Source organism: Anarhichas minor, unplaced genomic scaffold (assembly GCF_050575085.1).
Source record: "Anarhichas minor isolate MPS153535 unplaced genomic scaffold, ASM5057508v1 ptg000026l, whole genome shotgun sequence".
In the NCBI taxonomy this organism is placed as follows: Eukaryota; Metazoa; Chordata; class Actinopteri; order Perciformes; family Anarhichadidae; genus Anarhichas; species Anarhichas minor.
Window position 1 is genome coordinate 9,281,112 of NW_027466472.1, and position 24,860 is coordinate 9,305,971.

Sequence of the window (24,860 nt, forward strand, 5' to 3'; positions counted from 1 at the left end):
CACTCTCTCCACAGAACATTAAACTCGTGTGTGCATTCAGACCGGAGTGACTGGACAGGTGCTGGGCCCCTGTGGCATCGAATTAAAAGGAAGTAGATGTAAAAATAGCAACTTTTCTTTGAAAGTCCAGTAACATCTAACAGGCAGTGAAATAGATCATAACACCTCACACTGGTTTTTATGTTTGAAGTGCTTTATTATTTGTTAATCTAAACATGTTGCAAATAAACCGCAGACATCGATGAGCCAGAGGATGGAAAAACAAGTGCAGTTCATCGATATAAATTAAAAGCACTGAAGATAATGGAAACCACTGATGACAACAACTCAAATCAAAATGCAGCAAAACATATAAACATTATTTATACGACTATTATTACAAACTCTGCAGCACTGTCCTGAGAATGAACACAATGATGCAGTCTAATGATGATCAGCTGTCAAAATAAAGCACGTTTATTGATCTCTTAAAACACTCCTAGTATTCATCCAGCGTGGTGGCTCATTACAGTTTGTGTGTGCTCTTCACTCTCCAGGGCTTTGTCTCAGTCTCATGATAGACCTGTGGAGAAAAGAAAAGATTAATTAGACAACTTTTCATACTTCTAATCATTTTTTTAAAATCCTATAGTACAAGGGAAAAAAGCTAGTTATATAATACACTCAGAAAGCCTTTAAACCTACGCCTCCTTATGGCCACACTGTGTATTGCAACAAATTACATAAGACCCATGACGACATAATGCAAAGTCATTTGGCTGTGACGTCTGAATGACTAAGTGCTCATGCAAAGACCTCCGTATTTGGCCGTTTTAAATCAAGTGTAAAAAGAACAACAAGACTGTAGAGACAATGGATCAGTTAAAATACAAGACTGAGTCTTTCAAAACAGTGAAATAAAAATGATAACTCTATTATTACATTAGTGGTGCAAGACTGCACTCTTTGACTGCCATAACCACTTATTAACAAGCTATGAACCCACGTGTCATCTAATGTATTACAAGTCCTCTTTGTACTCACCATTAGAGAACTTGCACTGTTTCAGCACCTCACTGAAGCCCTCGCAGAGCTTGTAGTCGCTCTGGTTCTGGGCACACTCGATGAACTGTTTGAGCTCATAGGAGCAGGCCTGTTGCCCTTGAGGGGGCTGCTGCTGGTACATGGACTGAGGCTGCTGCTGGTACATGGACTGTGGCTGCTCCTGGTACATGGGCTGCTGCTGCTCCTGAAAGACACGAGGCAGATGATGGGATCCTTCATACATCTATAGTCGGCATGGGTATTTTGAGTTTTTGATTTTTCTGTCATTTGTTTCAAACCTAAAACAGTGATAAAAGTGATATCGTCTTGCCAGTGCAACCAGTAAAATAACACATTCATCCATAAAATGTTGCAATGACTAACATGGTGATATGTTATGCAAGTGTCAAAACGTCTCACGTGCAAAGATAAATGCGTTTCACATGTTTCCCTTGATGTTTTAAATTAAAAGTGGGAGCACACTGGAGTCAGTCGGCACACATGTACATTAATACCTGTGGATATACCCAGGTAAAGGTAATAGTATGATTATGTAGATGGTTCACAGTAATCCGTAATCCCCAATTACCGGATTTAAATCTTTTGGTAGTGATCATTACTTTGCCTCCTTTTCCACGGGTCAGACACATCAGACACTAATCTGTCCTGAGGCTATTTCAGTCCACAGTTTATTTACCTGGTATGTGACGTCGGGCTTGGCCGGCTCTGAGTTTCCTCCACCGAAGCCTCCAGTCATGGCGTGGCCGAGGGTGTGTCCCACCGCCGAGCCCACTGCCACTCCAGTGGCTGTAGTCGCCATTTGGGCAAACATACCAGGCTGCTTGGGCGCTGCGGCTGGAGCACCCACAGCAGATGGAGGGGCATGCATTGGAGCCGGGGCATAGGAGGGAGGGGGTGCAGCCCTGGCCATAGGTCGTGGTGGTGGGGCCCGGCTGGAAAGAGAAAATAATTTGAAATACAGGACTGTTAACAGCTGGCACAACCTGCAAGTGGCGGTTTGAAATTAGTTTAAATTAGTTTTTAATAATGCTAATTACAAGAAAACATCAACTCTCGAGAAAAAAAAGACTATTACAGTGCAAAAGCTATTTAAAGTGTGCAACAGAGTGATAGAAAGAAGTGATAAATATCAGTGCTGTAACAAGTCAGAGTGAAAACTGTATGTGGTACTAGCATATGGTGTCACTTGAGGTTATCGATAGGTTTCCTCGGGACAGTTTGGCAATAGAGGCTTAGTATCTAGAGTCCGAAAGCTTTAATGAAATTATGACATTATTTTACTAAACTAACGTTAGATGTGGGTAACATAATGAAAAAAATCACGCACATTCTTATTTAGTTAGTATAAGTGATGGGGATATAAGGACAAATTATTTAAGTAAAAAATAAAGTCTCAGAAAAAGTCTGAATTTGTATTCTGGTCAAAAGGGAAACTGATCCTAGCTGCCTATGGTTTGATGTAAATCCACACAGTTTAAAACATGTTTAATTGTGACGTTGTGATGTCACATAACAGGCAACATTAAAAGACCATGACGTAGATTACACATTGTAACCTTCATTACTTAATGACTTCTGAGCGATCATCACTTTGCTGGTACAAAAAGACATTAAGACGTTCAAAAATAATCATTCTAAGTTAGTCCTAGCTACTAATCTAATAGATAATGTCCCCGAGCAGCACTAGCTAACATGAACTGTTAGGCTAGCTAGCTAAACTTGTTAGAATCTAGCTTACATCAGCCGGCACAACATCCTAAATAAAGTGTTTTAAAAACGTTTATTAAATGTTACCTGGCTGGAGGGGCCATCCTGGTTGTTCTGCTTCTGCTTCCTCTCGGCATTTTATTAATTCTTGGTAATATTTGTGAGTTTTCTGGCTGATAAAAACGCAGTTCTGCAGGCTACCTTATGTCGACCTTTAGGTTCGCTAGTCCGGAACTTTCTGTGTGTTACATCATTTGTCTCTCGGATAACTTCCGGTATTGTGTTCGAACAATGATTCCCCCCTAACCTGAACTCTAACCACCGAGGGGGGCACTGTCATTTTAACATGAGGGAGACACTCTACGTGGCAACAGACTTGGACGTAACACCTATGCATATGTATTTCGTAATTTATTGATTGGAATAACTTAATTTCCTTTACCCTAAAGAAGATTTTCATAACTATGTATTCAATATGTATATATAATTTATGTATTTTTAACTGGTGTGCCCACCTTCCAATTATTTGTTTCGTTTAATAGGCTAGTTATGAAATGTTTTTAAGAAATGTAAACCGTAGGCTGCTCCATATTTATTTAAATTATATTGAGTATTATATCTGTTTTTGAAAAATATGGAGCTCACACTGTGTTTCAGATGCCTCCTATAAACTTCAAATCATTCATTACAAGCATGCCTTGTCACTTAATTATTGTTTAGGGAGGTTGCCTGGTTTTATACCTAATTCTTGCAGAAACAGTTTTTCAGCATTTCCTATAACAAAGTAAACCAAAATAGCAATTCAGTTTGACTATCAGGGCTAAGCTGAGGGCACAGGTGGCCAATTTCAAGACACTGGGATAAAAAAATAATAAGATCATAATGTGCATGTGTCCTATTTGGGCAAATGGACCAGAAATACTCTGCTTCCAACACATAATGATGTTCAACATTCTTATACTGCAATGTTGTAATGCCCTTATGTCCATAGGACAGATGTACTTTGTATCAGACTGACTCAAAAGATGTGCTTTAGTTCCCCAATTTCCTGAAAGAATATTGTGGAGGCAGATTCAGCTAAACATAACTAAATATAGCTAAACCAATGAGTTTCTCTGGTGTCTTGCAAAAACAGTTAATATAAGAGAATATCATTTACATCAGTGTAATGTTTTCTTGCTAAAAACGAGAGCTACAGCCTAAATATTAAATGGTAATTAAACAGTAAAACAATATTGCTAGAGTGTCATAAGCATAACAGCATTACCAACATGGCACATTACATAACACAAAACAACAATACATTTGTTTACTAGGTTTATTCTTTACAAAAACATTTAAGTAAGTATTAATTTTCTCAACAAAAATATCCGATAATATACCAGTACACCATAGCAATGAGAAGCTATATTAGAAAAGTACACAGACAGGTATGCATATGTACTATAACTAAGAATGTTGCACAGCTTTAGAACTATAAAATCATATCATATGTAGCATTCCACAACCATTTTTATTTCATAACAAGGATTTTAATAAAGAAAAATGATCACTTATTTCTCAAACTAAGCAGAAAGAGAAAGACATGTTACTCTTGTTTCCCTTTCTTCTTTTTATCTGAGAATCTCTGTCGTGGATGTTGTCCACCTCCTCGTCCCGATTTGTTTCCTTTCGCTCTTCGATCTGTCCACGCTGGCATAGGAGGCTCAATTTCTCCTGGTCGTCCTCCTCTGTCTGGTACGCTGCCCATCAATATCTAGTGAGAACAAAGAGGAATTAGAGGCCATCTGTACTTTACACTTACGATGTCTTCATTCAGAATCACAGGAACAGTTTTCTATCTGTGTACCTTGTAGACGGGGGTGCTTGTTCCAGCCTTGATCGGCTCGATGAGGAACTTATCCTCTCTGGCGGCGATCAGGAGAGACAAGGAGACTCGGGAGGAGCCGGAGAGAGAAGAAAGAGGAGGCACCGAGGACAGAGCTTCACTGCGCTCCTGTAAATAAAAAAAAAAAACTGATTTAACTGGTATGTTTGTTGAGATACATTTCAACAAGATCTGAGATGATTAGAGGATTAGTCAACTGATGTCTCTATCTACATAACGTTGGTCGGTCCAGCGCTTTGATCCAGACTGAAATATCAGAGACATTGTTTTTTTTAACCTACAGAGCAGATTGTGCAGACATTGATGTTCTTCAGTTGATGAAGCCTGATGACTCCGGTGATCCTGCCGGCTTTTACTGTAGTGCCACTTACATTGGATGTGTGGTTTTGAGTGAAATGTCTCAGCAACTTTTGGAGGGATTGTCATGCAATTAGGTACAGACATTCATGTCCCCCTCAGGATGAATTGTAATAACTTTGTTGATTGCTTAACTATTCAACTAGCGCCACCACCACGGTCAATTTCTTCAATTGTTTGTGACTAAATATCTGCAAAACTAATGACATTCCCATCAGCCTCAGCTGTATTTTGTGTTTGGTGTCAATTAGCACATGTTAGCATGCTAACACGCTAAACATTTCACCTTCTTAACTTGGATACAATTTTGCTATTTCGTTCAATTTTATAGCCAAAACAGATTCATGCATCGTGAGGGCAGACGACTCTGAATAAAACCCAACAAACAAATGATCCACTTTGCTACGACTGCTCTTAAAATAACTGAGTTGTGAACAGATGAAGTGATGTAAGAGGCCTACCTTTTGTTTCTCTCCCCATGCAAAGGACTCGAGTGTAACCTGAAAGCGTTTGATCATCATTTGTCGCCGACAGCGATAGTCCTCTGACAGAACTTGATTGATCTTTTTAACTTGCGCCTGAGAAACAGAAAGGTTGAAATGCTCACGTTGGAGTCACATATGATGTGTAATGATCTGGTAAACCTGGCAACATACCCACTGCTCTGAGCTGAGGCTGGTGTTAAGAAGCGGGTTTGTCATCGCTCCACACGGTAGACGAGCGAGCCTCGAATCCACCTGCATAAATAAAACATTATAAAAAGCATTCAGTGCTTCTCAGTAGTCGTGACTTCTACACATCTCAGTCTCTCTTACTGCAAACTTACCTCACTCGACACGTCGGTAAATTGCAAGGAGGCGTCCATGTCGAGGGCGCGCAGCAGTAATATCCATTCTGCCTGCGTCTCCATCTTCCTTCTGTCTTTGTCATCGTCGTCTTCATCTTCCTCAGTGAGTTCACGGCTGTCATCTTTAACTCGCTGCTCTTTTTCAGACTCGTCTCCGGTTGTTTTCTCCTCAGGATGCAACTCCTTACGCTTCATTATTTGAGCCGCTTGCAATTCTGATACAAGGAACTCTAAAAGGATTGAACAGTCAGTCTAAGAAGATAGCACCCTTCATTCAAAAATGTTGGGACAGGAAATGCACAAATCCATGGGCACTGCAATCATCCGATATAACCTTAAACACACAACTCTACAACGTAACCCACAAGACTCCTGTTGTCTCTCACCAGTGACTTTGTTGAGGATTGACGGCCCCAGCACCTCTGATGTCAGCACAGTGAGGGGAGACAACATGTTTGAGAGTAAAGTTCTCAACTCCCCCCCCAGCAAGACGTCGCCGGTCCTGCTCGAGTCTAAAAAAAGACAAATACATTTTATTTATATACAGCACATTATAACAAGCGCTTTATATTGAGATGAATGCAGCAACAAGTACAGAAGAATACCATTAACAAAACACAACAACCATTCTGTGCAGTACAGTAATATTTTCTATTAGAGGTAGAGTGATGTATGGGCCTATTGTATGGGCCTATTTTAGATGTTTTGGTGTTGATGTAAAGTACATGTTGGCCAATATGTAAAGATAAAGTACAGAAATGCCAAATATTTGTTTGAGGTAGTTTCAAAAAGCGTCATCACTCCTCCACGAGGACTCACCGACAAGTTTAATTGTAAACTATAAAATTTGATATTGGGTACACCATTTAGGCATCCTTGTAAAAATGTTGTTAAAAATGTGTATGTTATGTGTTTCTGTAAAACAGCAGCAACAAAAAATACTATCAATATCTCATTATCAGAATTTTTGAATTTACAAATATTGATATCGGCATAAAAAAAATCCTTAATTGGTCAAGCTGTCAGATTTCTTCATTTTACCATGAACACATGGTAAATATTTATATAAATAAATATATTTTTATATTAAGCATCTTGACACACAAAAACTTGTATTCATTCAGGATGAATACATATTTAACTTATTCTATCTTAACAATAGAAGAAGAAGAAATACAAAATCACTACCCTCTACACACTCACTGTAACGGATACAAAGCTTGTTTTGGACAAAGTTGGACAAAGTTGGACAAAGTTGTGAAAGACCTCAGGTCATAGTCAGGCAGTTTATTAAAAACTAACCAGATGTGGATTTTATTCTACTCAGAAGACACACCACCTGACGACTTAAAATGCCTGAGTGACACCACAGACAGAGGGTTATAACTCAAACCTTGTAGCTCCGGACAGAGAGTCGTCAGCTCTGTGCTCAGCCAGGTGAGCAGCGGACAGGGAAGCTCATCACAGGTACACCGCGCGAGGCAGGAGCTGCCCGGGTACCTGAGCAGGAAGTAGAGACGACAGGTGAAATGATCTGGTTGCTACGCACGAAGGTAAGTTAGGAGACTACGCAGCAAACAAGGAAGCAGTTACTCACCTTAAAGCTTTAATAGATGAAACTGTCCCTGCGCTCCTGTCCATTGTCACTATAATGAGAAACAATTGATGTAAATCTGTTACAGTAAGGCAGCTCTTCCCAACTCGTGAATGTTCAAGCGTGTTTATAAATTGTGCTTCCTCTTTTTACATTTTTTTAATGAAAGGTCACATATCGCCACCTGCTGGCCGGAGTATGTAGTGCTTCTATAATATGTCAATAAAAATAAGAATTCATGCAACAAGTACAAGTAAATTACAAAAAAAGATATAACAAAATATGTGGAATAAAGTAAAACGAATAATTTCAATAACATTATAAGCAACTAACAAAAACATTATGTAGAAAAATACAAAATGGAAAATTGTAATAATAATAATAATAGTAATAATAATGATGATGATGATAATAATAACATCAATATTACTGATCATAATAGTTATAATAATAATCATCATATTACGCTTTATTAATACAGCACAAGGTTACATAGGGCTTTAAAATAATACAAAATAAAATGGAATAAAGTACTCAACAATATCATAAGATAAAATCAATAATTAAAAAAACAGATCAAAGATGTTGGAAATAAAACACTGTACTCTTATTAATAAAAATCTTTTTTTTAAGATAATTTTGAGAAGTTATTTTTAAGCTGTCACTGATACTGCAAGTAATACATTAAAAAAAAGTTTTTAACTATTTTCTAAAGATGAACACTTTCCAGCCTCCTCTTGTCTGACAATACACTACCTCATATACTGTATTAATACAAAATAAAAGTGATACTGATATAACATGCGTCACAGCTTCTTTACTTTACTAACACGTCCATCAGGGTTGTGTTTCACATTTTTGTCCACCAGGAGCCACTAGAGGTCCCTGATGGGCTGGAGTATATTTACTACAACTAATGATAAAATAACACATTGGCGTTACAACTGGCCTTCAAACACTAATTTAATCAAGTACTGCTGTGCAATATTGAGGTACTTGTACTACTTGTGTATTTCCATTCAATGCTACTTAATACTTCTAAGCCACCACATCTCAGAGGAAATATTGTACTTTTTACTTCACCTCATTTATTTGAGAGCTTTAGTTAAAACTCATAAGACACAATGAAGCACTGGATAAAGTTGTTATTGGCTCCACCTCAACCAACATGTTAATGCTACAGTGAAAATATCATCCAATATATTAGGAGCTATTCTGCTTTGATACATTATGAAAATATAGATAGATAGATACTTTATTAATCCTGCAAGAGGACATTTGTTCGCTACAGCAGCATTATATACTGTCTTACTTTGTGTTTCGATAAAATTCAACCACTGCTCGTTGTTAGTGCATCTTGTAAAAATATGGATATATGAAATGAGTAGTAGCCAAACACAAACCCAACTTCATTTATTTCTCCCACTCTATGGATGTAATGACATCAGCCTTCATCCTCTGGTCATTGATGGACGTAATGATGGGGATCTTATTTACTGGAGGTGATCTTGACATATGACACGCACGCATGCACACACGCCGGTACACACACACACACACACACACACTCAGGCACACAAGCACGTGTGCTGCTTCATTAGCTTTGTCTGATTGTGTTGTCTCCTCTCCCTATTGAGCACAGCTTGACCACATGTGTCCCACTCGCGGCAACAAGCCCCTCCATCAGCAGCCTGTAAACTGAAAAGGAACAATGGACACGGTGGCGGTGTGCGTCAAGATTGAGCCTCCTCCGTTTGCCTGGCCCCTGCTGCCATATGTACAGAAACTGTGCCGCCCCTCGACAACAAAGGCCCTGCCATGCATCAGGATGCTGCGTCTTTTATTCCCCCGACACTGCCCTCTGCTCCATGAAACCTTGCGGGGTGCTGACCTTTCACCTCTGCGCAAGCAGCCAGACAAAGCAGCCAGACACTCCCCTCTCGGTGGACTTGTTGAGCACTTGTTAGGTGGATGGATGAATGAAACAGTGATTCCCTCACAGTCATATTCACTGCCATACTTCAAAATATCATCAATAGGCCTGAGTATTATATATTCTGGGCATCCAAAACATGTTTTTGGTTATATGTGCAGTGAAGATCATGCAGATATGAAATGTATCACTAATTTAAAAATGATTCAATATATCTTATCAGATGATTAAGAGTTGATTAGGAGTGGGTTTTGTTGAAATTTTACCATACAATATTAATATATATACATCGTTATATGATCAATTTTCTTCAAAATCCATTTAGAAACTGTTTAATATATTCAGAATTAGAAAGACAATGGATATTAGAAAATATTCTAATGACTGGACAATTAGATGTTCCACATATTTTTGAATAGTTGGTGAAACATTTACTTTTACTTTATTCTTATATTGTATATTTTATACTACACCAGCGAGGTGTTGATCCAATGCTCGGGTATTTTTGAGGTAATACACGGTGGTGATGTGTAGAATTTGGTCAACAAACTAAACACCTTGAATAAAGTAGAATTTGTTGGATTTCAGCACATCCAGTGGTGGAACGTAAGGGAATACGTTCACTCAAGTACTGTGGAACAATTTTGAGGCACTTGTACTCTACTCAAGTAATTCTGCTACTTTAAGCTTCCACTTCACTACTTTCTGAGGAAAATATTGTACTTTGTACCCCACTACATTTATTTCATACATTTAGTTACTTGTTACGTTACAGATTCAGAATATTTATACAAAACATCATCAACAAAAAAGATATGATAGATTATTATGGATTAAGCTACACAGCAGTATATAAGTAATTACAATGAGCTCCACCGTTATCAACTTAAAGTGATACATACATTAATATATGCATTATTATGATCTATTAATAGAATATACATAATTCTGAAATGAACAATTCTCTACTACTTGTACTTTAGTATGTTTTTATGTTAATACTTTGTAGACTTTGTAACAGAGTAATTTTACACAGTGCTGCTGCTACTTTTACTGAATGAAAAAAAAAAAAAAATACTTCTTCCACCACTCTTCACACAGGTGTTTCCATGCTTTGTGGTAATTTTCCACTACAAACCAGTGAGCGCGAGGACAGGTGTCAGTCTGTTTGGCAACAGTTGCTCAGGTGAAGCCACATCCCTCTAGAGACGCACAAGTCATGTGCTGGTGACAGACGGAGCAGCCTACCGACGCCGTGGAACCCAAACCTCAAAGCGCCACACACATCCACACCGAAAGAGCACCCTGGTGTAATGGACGGACAACTTCTTGACACGCGCGCGGCACTGCGTCAACGTGTTTCTGCGTCTTCTCTGTGTGTTTAAAAACGACATCTATTCCGGAGGTGTGTGTTTGTTTGAGTCACCTGTCGGTTATGGATCGGTTTGGTGAATGGAGCTTCAAGTCCAAGAAAATGGACCTGGAGGAGGATTTCTACTTCGACTACGGAGCGGAGGAAATGACCGATTATCAAGAGCCCGATGAACTTGTGGCTGCTTTGAAACAAAAGGAGGAAGAGGTTATTTTGGCGGCCCAGCTGGGCAACGCGTTGCTCCTGGAAAACCGTCAGCTGAAAGAGCGGAGCGACAAACTTCATGAAGAGTACGCAGACAAGCTGGAGGTAAAATGAATCTGCTTTTATTTAACAGTTCAAATGCTTTTAATGTAAAATGTGAAAGCTTTCTGGTGAAATATGTGGTTATCAAAGATTTGACAAACGTGGTTGCTGCTAATATTTGAAGTGAGTGGAATGTTTCCTGATTTAATAAAAGCCAATAACGACGCTTCCAACTTTTAAAAATAATTTGTACCAGACTATAGAGCAACTTTACGAATAGAAAGAATCCAGTATATAAAGTAATAGGATTTCACAAAATATACAGACCATAGATCATAAGCTTGTTTTTATTATATAAATGTATCTGAAATACACCTAATTGGCTGTTTCTTTATTGTTATATATGTCCAAATGACAACTTTAAACACTTAATTTTGATAATAGAGAGCATCATTTGATCAAATAATTGAGGAAATACACATTGGTGGGGTGAGAAACAATAGTAATCGTACTGTATCTACAGCAGTAATTCAATATATTCCAAAATACATTGTAAATCAATGTATTATATATTCATAGGGAATCCACTGTAAATGTAGCTGTCATGTAAACAGGCAGAAATGTTCCATGTGAAATTGTTGCTTTACTAAACTTCCCTTTGATCAGGTCCATGTCTCCGTGCTCTCATTGTTCTCTCTCTCTCTGTTTTGTTTTGTTCCACTGACTACAAAAGTATTTCTAGCCCAGAGAAATGTCTCTACTGAAATGTTTGTCAGGCAAGCGATCTTCACAGCTTGTGGAAGAAATTGTCAACCTGCTGCTGAGGAATCAAACTAGTATGACACGAACTCCTCCCGAAACATCAGCAGTTAACTTAATACACGCAGCAAACTGCAGTTATAGGGTGTCAGCAGGGAGCCTCAGAGAGGATTCTCCAAATTGAATGAATGTCTTCAAGACAACAAATCTAAAAGCAATGAAGCGAGAGACGGCAGGTGAACGGAAGTTGTCAACAAGTTTGTATTTGTAGTGAAGCTGCACAGCATCACACACCTGAGTGGTTGCGACAGACTACGTCACGGCCTCGTTGCTTTCCTCAGGCTGAATGCTGATGATTCAGATGTTCAATCTCATCATGTGTGACTATGACTTCAATCCGTAATTTGCAAAGTGCAATAAAGACGTATCTGCCTTTAAACTGATCGAATATGCTGGAGAGATAGTTTAATGAATAGATATACTTGAATGGAATATAAGGCTGCCACTAACGATTATTTTCATACATCATAATCCGCTACTAGTCTATTTTTACCACTTAAGACAAAGGAAAAGAATGATGCCTCGAGATATTACTCAATTATCAAAGTAGTGGACTCATTTTCTGATGACCGATTGATCGATTAATTGACTTATAGGTTCAGGCCTAATGGAATATATGAAAAAACAGATGTCATTCATTCAGATTCCAGCTGTTATACATTTCCCATGATTCTTCACAGCTCTGAATGAGCCCGTTTCAAACCACACGTTATCATTGTAACATCCTGTTGCTGATAAGGAGAATTTCAAACCTATGGTTAGTGTAAACAGCCTTGTTGAATCACCTGTTCTCATGGATTGACGTTACTTCTTCCCCCCCCCCTCCCTGTGCAGGAGCTGGAGCAGGGCAGGCATGGGCTGCGGTTGAAGCTGGATGGCTGCCAGTCCCAGTGGGAGAGCCAGGTGTTGGACCTGGAGAGGGATGTGAGGGAGCTGAGCGCCCAGGTGGAGCGGCTCACCCGGGCCCTCAGCGAGGCCGAGAGGGACAAGAGTCGAGCCCAGCTGGAGCACAGCGAGCTCACACAGCGACTCAGGGAGCAGCTCAACACTGTGAGTCCCATACCTGGATCAAAGGCCTGTGGTTGTAGATACTGTGTGGTTTTTAATGGTATTCTGTCTGAACTAGAGGCGATAGAACTGTAGACTTTGGTTCAAAGAAGCTCCCTGGCTGCGACAGGTGACTGAGCCTCTGTGAAACAAACACCTGAGCTGCTGGCCCTCTTGAGTCAAACTAGATAAGATGAGCTGTCACCCGATCCTCACAATGAAACTCAATGTTCTCTGCAAACCGCTCGGGTATCAGTCTGACTCTGCAAACTCTGCAATCAGACTCGGAACAAGGCCGTGACAAAAATGCTCACTGACACAGGCGTTGATAAAAAAAAAAAAGGGAGAGTTTCCATCTGAGCAGCAGAGACAGAAGTTGGTTAGTCAGTAGCTATGAAACACAGCTGTTGGCTGCAGGCAAATGATCCGGGCTGTTGTGGTGCAGAATGTAAACGACATGTAAACCAGAAGGGGAGGGAAAGTTAATCCCATGGTTTGATTTTAGATCCAGGACAGAGGGAGGAAGAAAAGTAGAAAAGATCTGGAAGATGCATGTTTGTTAATTTAATTATTTGTTTAGTTTCATGAGCAAAAATGCCAAACATGCACTTTCCCCAGCTTTTCAGTTTTTAATATCATTGTAAACTGAACATCTTTGAGTTTTTGACTGTTGGTTGAACAGAACAAGATATTTGAAGACTTCACCTTGGGCTTTACTGAATTGTGCAATTTTCACTATTTTCTGACATGTAATATTAATAATACGTTTATTAGATTAATAGGTTATGAAAATAATCCTCCATTTCTGTCCTGCATGAGAACAGTATAATCTATTTACCCAGATCCAGTTTATTCAGTAACATGAAGTTAACTTTTAACAAGGTGCTTAGGTACAGGTGTGACGTAATGGACAAAATAACGGCTGATTCATATCATTATCAGCTGTATGTGTTCAAACATTTATGATCAGCAGTGTTCTTGAGCGCACACTGGGTGGAAAATCAAACCGGCGACACAGTATTTTACTGCCTCTTATCAGTTAACATGGAGGAGCTGATTGGATCCCACAGCTGGACACCTTTTTTCAGTATTTTTCCAGACTGCGAAAATAAGGAATGTTTTTACGAAACATTACAGTCGTCGTGACGTGTTCCGTCACACACGGCCGATTACTCGGTAAAGCGCTTCCTTGTGCTGCTTCAAAATGAGCAACAAACCTGAACGCAAGTTAAAAATGAATCCAAACAACCGTGTACAGCCCTCCCATGAGTCAAGGTCCGCAGAATAAGGAACTATGATTGTCTCCCCCCCCCTCTGCAGCCGGGCTGAAGCACTTGCTGAGGAAAACAGACTCCCTAGAAGTTAATTTAGATTTTAAAAAAAAAGTGCTATCTGTTTGGGCTGATCGGGGAGAGGGAAGTGGAGGAAATGTTTTATTTGGCATCAGACATGTTTCACTCTGGACTCTCTTTGGTTGTAAAAAGTCAGAAGAGAGAGCGAATGTGTTGAAGGAAGAAGAAGCTCCATGTCTGACGTGTCTTTACCAGACGTTGTGAAGGGTGCTGTTTCTGCCGTGGTGAGTTGTGTGTGTGTGTGTGTGTGTGTGTGTGTATTTCTGTGTGTGTGTGTTTGTTCAGACGCTCCCACAGTTACGACTGGAACAGGGGATTTAGTTCTGTGTCCTTAATCTGTTGATTATCTTCTCAATGAATTTATTGATCGGTTGCTCAGTAAAATGGCAGAATATAGTGAAAAAAAATGCCCGATATGCCATCTTTATCTGGCTAATAACACAAAACTATTATAGATATTTATTATGCTGTGATCAAAGACTAAGAAAATCAGCAAATATTCACATTTGGGACCAGAAGACCATGTTGGATCCAGTAATTATGCGTCTCACAGATCGTGAGTGTACATATAATGGAGCTGATGCAGGTTACAGAGAGCTTGAAACACTATATCCTAATTGTGAAAGTGTAACCAAAGCATGACAGGAATCTGGAGGAGGGAGTCCGTGTTATCGCACCACAGAAACCTGAGCGAGGAAGGATTCTTAATGTTTACAAGCAACAGCAAAGCTCCGATGCGAGAGGAAAGGTTTGCTATGACTCTTCATCCTGGTGCATTTGAGGAAGCGGCTGCATTTAAAGACAATGTTGACGTGTGCCAGTTTGTCACATGGTTCAGTGCTGACTTGTTGAGACAGCAGTTGAGGAAAGTAGATGTTAAGTGAGGTCAGAGTGTTTTCCTTATCAGTGCATATCATTCCTGCAGCTGACACACATTGTGGGCACACTGAAGTCGAGCATTAATGAGTTTGTCTTGTGTCTGATGCATGTTTTTGTTAATTCTTTAATCTACTCACTGAAGGTTGAAAAAAGTAAATGTATATAATCTCAAATTCATGACATTATTTACTCTGAAGGAATGAAAAATTTGATTAGCACATTTTGCTAATTTAGTTTGACTCTTGTGCAAGAAACTGGTCCACAGCCTAACATCATATAAATAAATATCTACTGGAGAGGGAGTGTGATCATTGGATGATAAGCTGGAAATGTTGACGATATTCACCGTTTCTTGGGAAAATAATTCAATAACATATCCTTGGAGGTAAATTCAGTATTACCATTAGTCTTATTGCAAATTTATGCTTGCCAACGTTTTTCTTGATTACTAATTTTGTCAAGAAAATAGTGTAACTTGCCTGTTTTCCACAAGCCCACAGTGAAGTGGTTTCAAATATCTGGTTTGTCCAACCAACAAAGATATTTAGTTTACTATCATGTGTCACTCAAAAGCATCAAACCATCACATCTGAGAGGCTGGAACTAGCTAGTATAAGTAATTTGTGCTTAAAAAATGAATATTTCATCATTAAAATAGTTGTTAAATGATCAGTTTTTTGTCGACTAATTGTTGCAGCTCTGATATTAGATTTTTAGATTTAATTTCTAAATGAGTCATTTTTATTGAAACAAGAATTAGCTGATTTATTGATAATTTAAAAAAATGATTCATTGCTGGCCAAGTATTTGGCCCCTTTTTAACAACAAGGGTGTAAATTAAATATTTATATACCTTTTTACCTCCTGCTTTCCACCCAATGTCACACGATCACCTTCCCTGGCCTTGGATCAGCGTGTGTTATTGAACGACTGTGACAAACCTCTTGCTGTGAGATTTGCGTTATTGTAAAAGGAGATGTTTGAATTGAGGCGAGCCCCCGTGACCTCTGCTCCTTCTACCGGCGTCACGCAGCTCATGGACAAAAAGAGAAAGATATAAATCTTTCATTTGCTCCTCTGATGGCGCCCCTTGTATCCCATCATCCCAGGGGAAAGCCATCTTTTCTGTGTGCTCCCCGAGGGGCTAGGCTGTAACTGGGGTCAGCTGTTAGATACCTCAGCGTTTGGATCGGGGGAGGCCTGAAGCTTTGGGGGGCCATGTTAGGGGATATCATCTTTGTGTCTCTACCAAATGGAGCGTCCCTGTTCCACTCCTGTTTTGGTGATTCTCAGTGGGTCGCTGCCTCTTTTGTGGAGAAGGGGCCCGTGTTGACGAGGCAGCGGTAATGACGACTCACGGACACAAACGTTCATCTTTAATGTCCCCCCCCTCCTCATCATAGTGTGTCTGCATGCCATGTTTTGTTTTTGTCCATTAGTGCCGGTTTTACTCTTGTCTCTCACACACACACACACTAATTTTAGACTCGCGCCTGCCTCACTTCCTCTGTACACTCCTACAAACACGTACACACAAGCTGGCCCCCTCTGCTTCCCCCTCATGATGTCCAAGTTTATCCTCCGCCACATTGTTGTCTAATGTGGCGTGATGATGTCACAGACACAACCAAGATGCCCTCTGCTCCATCTGCTGCAGAGGCCGGCCTTTAATCTCGTATTATGTGGCGGTGATGGAACCTGACAGGGGCCCACCAAACTGCTGAGTAAGGGGAACTGAGGGTCTCGGACCAGGACGGGAGGGTGGGGGGGGGGATTGGGAGAGCGATGGGTCGGTGTTCATCACTCGATCCCTTCATTTTATTCTCTTCATTTCTCAAATTCTTGTGTTTGAGAGATACGTGTTGAGAAAGTATCTGATGACAAAACATAGAAATCATTGTTTAACACTTAATATGACACGTGGTTTGTCAATGATTGGTTAATCATTTCTGATATTTTCACGGATGAGTGATCACAAGAGTCGTGTTGCTGTTTGTTTGTGGTTTCCAGCTCTTTTGGCTTTTGACCTCTTAAGAAAAATGGAATTTGAGATGTATTTCCATCCTCAGGAAAGATTTTTATTCTTATTTAAAATCCTACTTTGTTTATACGCAAGTTTGATAGCTGGCACACCTCATTCATTGCCCTGACAGTTGTCAATCAGTTGATTAGAGTGAAACCATCGGCAGGATTGTGCATCGTGTTGCTGCGTGCTCCTTGTATTTGCATTTGTATTTGTGATACAAACCGGTCAATATGTACATGTGACCCCTTTATTGCAGGTTATGGTCTTACTGTGTGAACGTGAGTTATGAGCTGTTCTACAAATAATATTGTTTCCCTCTTAAATAGTTTTAAATACATTAAGAGCTGAAAATGTATTTAGAAATTATTATATTTATTATTAAGCAAAAATTTAAAATGGTAAAAAATAAACATAGTTTTGCCTTTCTTACCCCTTTAATCATCTTGTGACCCTTCCTATTTTATCTTTAGACCCCACTCGAGGTCACTGGGTTCCCAAACTGGGAATATTGTAACCATGAGCAGTTCTTCTAAAGGCAATACAAAAACAAACTTCTATCATTCTCCTTGTGCTGCATGGCCCGCTGCAAAAAACATACAAAACACATGTTCAATTTTAGTCACCTAATCCCCACCTTTCAGTGAGGTATCATGTTGTGCTTCTACTCATCTGGGTGCAGATTACAGGATTTATTCCTGCTATATATTTGGCTATTTTAAGATTCAAGAATGTGGTCTCAATTCTCTTAAAGTTCATCCCGCAGGCAAGCTTTGTTTTGGAGTTTCAAGTCGGCAGCTAAAAATGCATGATTCCACTTTTCTGAGTGAACTTTGAGTAAACAAAATGCACAAAGAAGGCTTACCTGCAGATTCAAAAGCCAGCTTTTCTTTCACTCTATTTGTGAATCTCATGTGTCTTATGTTTTCTCTCTGGTGTGTTTTTGATTGTGTAGGCCATGGAGGTGGAGAGAGCCATGTCCAGTGAGTTGCAGGCTCTGAAACAGGAGCTCCAACAAAAAGGAAGCCACAACCGGCCGCAGGACGAGGAGCTGATCAGTGCGATGAGGGAGCAGGTAGCTACCGGGCCGTTTACTGGATATGTACCTCTAAATGCTGCAACCAAACCAAAGCTAATCCTAAATGTGAAAAGGGTGATCAAGTACAATGTTTCCAGACTTGAGAGCATCATGTACTCACACAAACAGGATGACCAGAACACACCAGCGTGTCTGTGTGTGTTTTCTTATTACATTTCCTGTCAAAAGTCTTGATTGTGTTGCCAGCTGCTGCATGTTCATGTATTTAGTGTCACATAGAGAGGAACATTTTGTTGTGTGTCGTCCAATACATGAAGAACATAATTCAACACAAGACAAAATTTCAAAGTAAAACATGAACATGAAGTAAAATAGTGTACAATAGTGTACAATAGTACACATCTGTACACATAAAGGACACGGTAGAAATAAAATGAACAGAAAAGGGTACAAAGAAAAGATACAACCTAATACAACAAAATTGAGGCATTTCATTTTTACTTCCTGTCATGTTTCTTACTTTATATTAATTTAAAAAAATGAGAACTTGATAATTATTGGTCCTTTCGATTATAGATTAAAAAAAAGGCAATATCGTCATTAATTTTACTCATTTAGCAAAGTCGAGCTTTGTCTGAGAACCATCCTTCAAAAGCTAATGCAAGTCTGAATTCTTGTGTGGATATACCTTGTGGTGGAAGAGGCCAGCTGTCTCCTAATAAACAGTCAGGGAGATTCTGATAATTTATTATGCAACCACCCTTTAACACTTTTAGTTACTGATTTCCAGAGAAGAGTAACTAAGGAACATTCCCACAACAATGTTTTGTTTTTTCAGGGAAAGTAAAGTCAAGAGAAAAAACTTCCAAATATTCTTGGTACCTCTCCAAACACATATATCATTTGATTTGATACGGTGTGAGGCAAGGGCGTAGTGGGAGTTAGTTTTCTTTTCCGAGAAGAAATAACTTTTTTTTAAATCCCATTTATGATGCGTGTTTGTGTCTTTAGGTGCTGCGTCTCACCCAGAAGGAGCAGGTGCTGGAGGAGCGTTTGGAGAGTGTGTGTCAAGAAAACACTGAGCTGAGGGCGAGTTTGGCCTCTTTACACACACGCCTGGCTCTGCATGACCAACTCAACCAGCAGCACAGCCAACAGGTACATAGACGAGGCAACACCAAACGGCTCAGTGCGGTTGGTGTATGAATGAAAGGGCCTTCAATAACAAAGGGGTTTTCTGCTCCCAGCCCGCCGGCCTGGGTTTCGGTGGGATTGTGTAGAGCATTGCTAGACAATCACCTCATCCCCGTCATTGTCACTGTCACTCGCAAAGCTGGATTCCTCTCGTGTTTATTTACTTTCATGTTGGGCTGCAGGCTGGAATCTGGCACGTCAGGATTTCTCTCTCACTGAACGTTGGTAGTAAAAAGTCTCACGACGGATTTTTAAAAAAAGCACATATGTCTTTGGGTAAAGGTGTGTTTGCATTATCATATTCATCTCTCTGTTTATCATCGATGTGATGGGAAGATTCATAATGTCTTATCTCCATCTCTATCAGTTGTTGTAGTTGTTGCTTACTTTAGATCCATGTTTGTGCCTGCAGGTGTGGTCTCCATGTTCGTGTGTGTGTGTGTGTGTGTGTGTTCACACGCCTCCTTGTGTTTTCAGCTAGCCGGGGCGTTGCAGGAGGTGGAGGCTGCGCGGGGTCGCTCACAGCAGCTGCAGGTCCAGGTGGAGGAGCTTCAGGAGGAGGTGTCCCTGCAGGAAGGCAGGAGCCAAGGAGACGCCTCCCTGCTGTCCGAGCTGGAGAGCAGCCTGGAGACGGCAGGGCTAGGAGTCAGCAAAGAAGAGGTACTAAAGCAGATTACTCTCCAGCACCGTCGGACTACGGTGTTTTAAACCTGCAAGCCGGAACGGTAGAAAGATTTGGCTGTCAGGGAATTAAGATTAAAAAATGGTAAAGGGGAACTCAACACCGACCCTTTACACATAAAAGCTCTCAGTAAATGAGTGTAGTTTCAAATTGTTCTTATAACACAGTTACCACGAATGCTGCAGAGTAACGGTGCAAAACAAAAGTAAGTCTATGCCCAGAAGTAGGAAATACTCAGTTTATCTGAATGACACAACCAGCCTGAACGACGAGGCAGAGACGCTGTAAATCAAGCACAGTACTGTAAATCACACCAGAGTAGTTTAGCTACAAGTTTAGCTAGTTTTTATACTTTCTTTTTATTCTGTGGTCGGCAAGTGTTAGTTGTGGGCTCGTTGTACTGTAGTCCTGCCAACATTGAGTCACGTGTTTTCAGGGGAAATTGTTTTCCTGTGATGACTGGAAACAGGAATATTAAAGAATGTCTTTACTGGAAGACTTGTACAGTGAGATAACAGAAAAGTGTCAGCAGAAAGAAACATCTAAAAGTAAAATTTTATGAAACCTGTGTAAATATTATTGCAGCGAGAAGAACAAGTTCTCTCGCACAGTGTGACTTGACATGAGAACAGACAGGAGGAGGTGTGAAGGTCCTTATTTTCAAAGTGAAAACGCCACAAAGAAACATTAGATGAGACTTGTTGCTTTGAATTATGTCTGAGAGAGAGAACAGGAAGACGGACTGACCATGAAGCCAAGTCTTCGAATGCTCACTCTCTGGGTGTCTACTGTTATTGTTTAGTTCCAGCAGGAAAATGTGATGTATAACTGCACTCATGAGTCATTCACTACGTTTCCTGTTTGTCACGGCCACAGAGAGTTTTCTGCTTTCAGCGCACGATTACGCCAGAGTCTTTTAACGCATCATAGGAAATCATGTGATCATCTTTTTTACTGCATGAAGATCAGCCTCAAGATGTCTTTGTTGAGTTATCATGAGATCGGTATCAATCATGTGACATATATGACTCATGGAAGTTAAATAAAGTCATGAGGTAATGCTTGCACCTCCCAGTGTGTAAATAACTGATCTCACTCAAGAAGTATCACGCTAAAAGGAAAAGGGGGAGAGAAATACCACGTTTTTGAGGCTTACTTTTCATTCAAACACGTTGGCTCTTTTAATGTATTCCAGATACACAGTAGCAGCCTCTTATGACAAGTGAGAGTAACTCAACACTTGTATACACAGACAGTTAATCATTAATCAACACATATTTAACATGCCTCCTCTTCTGTTCCACTTAGATTACACAAGAAATGGGGTCCATCCTTCAGTTACTGCTCCCGCTGACCCAGAAACTGAACGGCTCAGGGAGGTCAGAGGTCGTGGATCAACAGGAAGACCTGCACGCGATGCTGCATATGCTGAAGGGAGTGGCCCAAACCCTGGCACTGACATCCAGCCCTCAGGTGAGCCACAGAATGAGCAAGTGGTGCAGGAGAGGAAACGCAAAACAAAAGGCTGACCGTGTTCTTTTAAATCAAAGTAGGACACTGTGGCTTTTTATGATCCAGAAAAATGCAACAAACCTGAAAGTGGAATGACTTTGCTACTTTGTTATTAGAGGTCAAATTATGTAGACATTAGTCTCCTTATATACCACTTTCATCAATTAATTCATGGTTGGCCTCTCTATCCCCCTGGTGGCTGTTAGAAGCACCGTAGTGTCGTCACACTGAACCATTCTTAGGAAGTGTGTGTGTCCTTGTTTATGCAATGGATGCCAATTAATTGTTGCAATTGATATCTCAATTGCTGCTTTGTTGAGCATCTATTTGCCACAAGCAAGCATTTACAATTGTCCAGTTGTGTGTCATGGCGTTCAGACAACAGGAATTTACCAGTGTAACTAAATATTCCCGCCCACCCCATTCCTCCATAGGAGCACCTTGCAAATAGGCCAACACAACAGAAGCTCCTTTTTGGTGTAAATCTCTGTGAAATGCACGGCCGACACCTGATCTCTTTGTTAATGTCTCTGTTCAAGGAGCTGAATCGAGCTTTTGTCGACAGGACGGGCGATCAGTGTGGGAATCCGAGCGCAGCACAGGAGCTGAGAGATCAGGTAACCCAGTGATGAACGAACACGTCTGTCAGAGAGGAGCAGCGCACATAGCGGCCCATTGTTTTAGGTTTTGTTTGCATCATTGCAGACCTTGCTGCTGTCACTGTAATCCATCTTAGTGTCGTAGACAGATTCAGTGACATTTTAGAGCATTTCTGTTATTTTATCACTTTTGCAACAATCTTTCTTTAGCTCTTTGTAAGCTCCAGAGGAATCAAAAGATTAAACTTTATTCGGTATAATGTAACATTTCAGTGCAACAACGCAGCCTTTGTTACATATAAAGAGGGGATATATGCAGTACGTTTCACACAGTGGTCTGAACACAGTTAATGTCTTCTTCCTCTAGAACGTCCAGCTGCAGCAGGAAAACGCTGACCTGAAACAGAAGCTGCAGGATGTGCAGGAACAGGCTGAAGTCGTCCAACAGGCCATCAGAGACCGAGATGAAGCCATAGCCAAGTGAGGACCTTGTTTTTTCCCCTCAATATTCTCCCTTGACAGCGTTTGTTTAACAAGAACAGCTGTTATATTTGATAGAATAATTCTGCAAATCTTGGGTGATTACATGTGTTGCAAACAGTGCTTGAAGGGGAATAGAAACAAGTGCCAGTATGTGGCATCTGTATCAGCAATCACTATTACATTCTGAATTTCTACAGTGAATAAAAGATACGAGGAGGTATTGGGTTTGGGGTCTTCCCTCAAGAAAATCTGTAAAAGTATTTTTACTTAAAACCAAGCAATATCATTTTGGACCATTATTATTACTATCGATAACACCCCAAAAGCTTTAAAACTAAACTTGCTGGCGCTGCATGATTGTGATTGCCAAGATAATTTGATATGGAAAGGACAGAAAAGAGCTCACTTTGAGCACTGTTTGCACAACAAAAAGAGAGACACAATTCATGGTTTTCTTATAGAAAGCTTCTCTTGCAGCCATAGTTATGAGTTTGAATATATTCTTGTATACGACCGTGATGTGACTAAAGAGGTTTCATCATTTCTTGGTAGGAAAAACCTGATGGAGGGCGAGTTGCTGAGAAGTAAAAACGACATGATGTCTCTCAACAACCAGTTATTAGAAGCCATCCAACGTAAACTGGAGCTGTCACAGGAGCTGGAGGCCTGGCAGGTGAGATCCCTTTTTCTCTCTGTAGAGCGTTTTTGTCCATCGCATTCAGTCTACTGCACCTCAAACCATCTCTCATGCTGTCTCTTTGTCCCAAACGGCCTTGGAATCTTTTAGCACATCTCCTGCTTAATGAAAAATAATGAAAATCTTTAAGATCGGCATCAAACTAAAGTTTTAGTGATAGTTTGAAAAGACAGGAGGGAGGTCAGGGACAGACGCAGCCATATCTCTCTCAGCTCTACCAGTTTGGAAGAATATGAGCAGCAGGTGTTTCTGTCACCGAGTCCTTCTGCTGCTGATGCACTACGCAGAGAAGAGCCATCTGCTGGAGGTTATGATCTCTAGCGTTTGGTTGAAGATAATGCAGATAATATTTTGATGTTGGCTGAAAACAGAAGTGTATATAATTGATACAGTCATATAACTGTACTGCATATAGTGAGTCTGAATGATATAAGGGCGGTGTCGATATTGTTGAGTCACTGCTCCTCAGACTGATTATCTCTTCCTCCCCACCTTTCCTCAGGACGACATCCAGATCATCATCAACCAGCAGCTCAGGTCCCAGCAGCAGATGGAGCATCCTCAGAAGAAGTCCACCTCCAACGGCATGTCCTTCTTCCGCAGGCCCAGCAAGACGGCCTCCACCTGGTCACACCAGCCCTCCTCCTCCTCCTCCTCCACCTGGAGTTCAGACGCTAATCAGGGCAAAACTCAATCCCCCTGGAGGGACTGGTTAAGACGGGGGAAAGGGGCAAACAATGGACAGTGAGTGCTATACCCACCTCCTGAGTGCTGAGGAGAGGATGTACCAGGAGGATGGGTCAGAGGGAAGTCACAAGTGCAGCTTCCAGTACATCATGTGTGTGGTGAAAATAAGCCATAAAGACACTTGGAATTCAGCGATGAACAACAGAGCCACTGCGGACAAAGACTTGTCAAATTGGCCCTTAATCGTACACATTTCATTGGGAGGCTGAGCCTTCCTAAAACCTAAATTGTGACAACACTAATTTTTCACAATTACATTCGAGGGTTTGCGTGAGACTGTAAATATTGTGCCTTATTTCATAATGTTGTGAATGTCTTTATGTCTGAGACTATATATGGTAGGTGTAGATCAATGGAGAGTATTTGTTCAGATCATTTAATGTCACAGATCAAAGAGTGAGAGAGAAGTACTGTCAGGAAATAAACGATCAAACAGTGCATTTGTGATCGTGCTGAACTGTGACTTAGCATACCAAGTTTGATGTGAGACGTTATGTGTTGGCTTTGCTCAAAAGCTAAATATGTGAAAATGTTCATTGTACAAGAAACACTGTACGTCTTTGTGTACACTGAGATAGCTGTTATTTTTTACAAATTAGTTTTTGTTCTGTGAAGGATTTCTCGGTGTGGTATGGATCTGTGTATAGCTGACACATGTATGTTCTGTGACTCGATGTTCAAAATTAAAGCTGCTCAGTACAAACTGGGTTGTTCCCTGAACTGTCTGAATGACCACATCTGGAATCATTTCATAAAAACATCAAATTATCCTTATAGGTTTTGAGTGTTAATGTTTAGA

General features: G+C 40.4%; 3 protein-coding genes across 3 annotated transcripts; 1 reads left to right on the forward strand and 2 right to left on the reverse strand.

Annotated features, from left to right (window-relative positions):
* Positions 1-175: 175 nt before the first annotated feature.
* On the reverse strand, positions 176-3,002 carry chchd2 (coiled-coil-helix-coiled-coil-helix domain containing 2). The gene is made up of 4 exons (XM_076100855.1): positions 2,839-3,002; positions 1,721-1,976; positions 1,024-1,228; positions 176-562 (listed from the first exon to the last, which is right to left on the reverse strand). Exons 1-4 carry the CDS (start codon positions 2,886-2,888, stop codon positions 552-554), a joined length of 522 nt encoding a protein of 173 aa, XP_075956970.1. The 5' UTR covers positions 2,889-3,002; the 3' UTR covers positions 176-551.
* A 1,053-nt stretch (positions 3,003-4,055) lies between these two features.
* LOC142959441 (protein FAM98B) lies at positions 4,056-7,592 on the reverse strand. The gene is made up of 8 exons (XM_076100704.1): positions 7,441-7,592; positions 7,237-7,343; positions 6,230-6,355; positions 5,823-6,073; positions 5,653-5,733; positions 5,458-5,574; positions 4,601-4,747; positions 4,056-4,507 (listed from the first exon to the last, which is right to left on the reverse strand). Exons 1-8 carry the CDS (start codon positions 7,482-7,484, stop codon positions 4,340-4,342), a joined length of 1,041 nt encoding a protein of 346 aa, XP_075956819.1. The 5' UTR covers positions 7,485-7,592; the 3' UTR covers positions 4,056-4,339.
* Positions 7,593-10,324: 2,732 nt separating this feature from the next.
* LOC142959244 (BICD family-like cargo adapter 1) lies at positions 10,325-24,830 on the forward strand. Its single transcript, XM_076100475.1, has 10 exons — positions 10,325-11,051; positions 12,642-12,857; positions 18,064-18,183; positions 19,159-19,305; positions 19,819-20,001; positions 21,332-21,496; positions 22,075-22,152; positions 22,502-22,614; positions 23,170-23,290; positions 23,817-24,830. The coding sequence occupies exons 1-10, from the start codon at positions 10,806-10,808 to the stop codon at positions 24,060-24,062; spliced, it is 1,635 nt and encodes a 544-aa protein (XP_075956590.1). The 5' UTR covers positions 10,325-10,805; the 3' UTR covers positions 24,063-24,830.
* Positions 24,831-24,860: the final 30 nt, after the last annotated feature.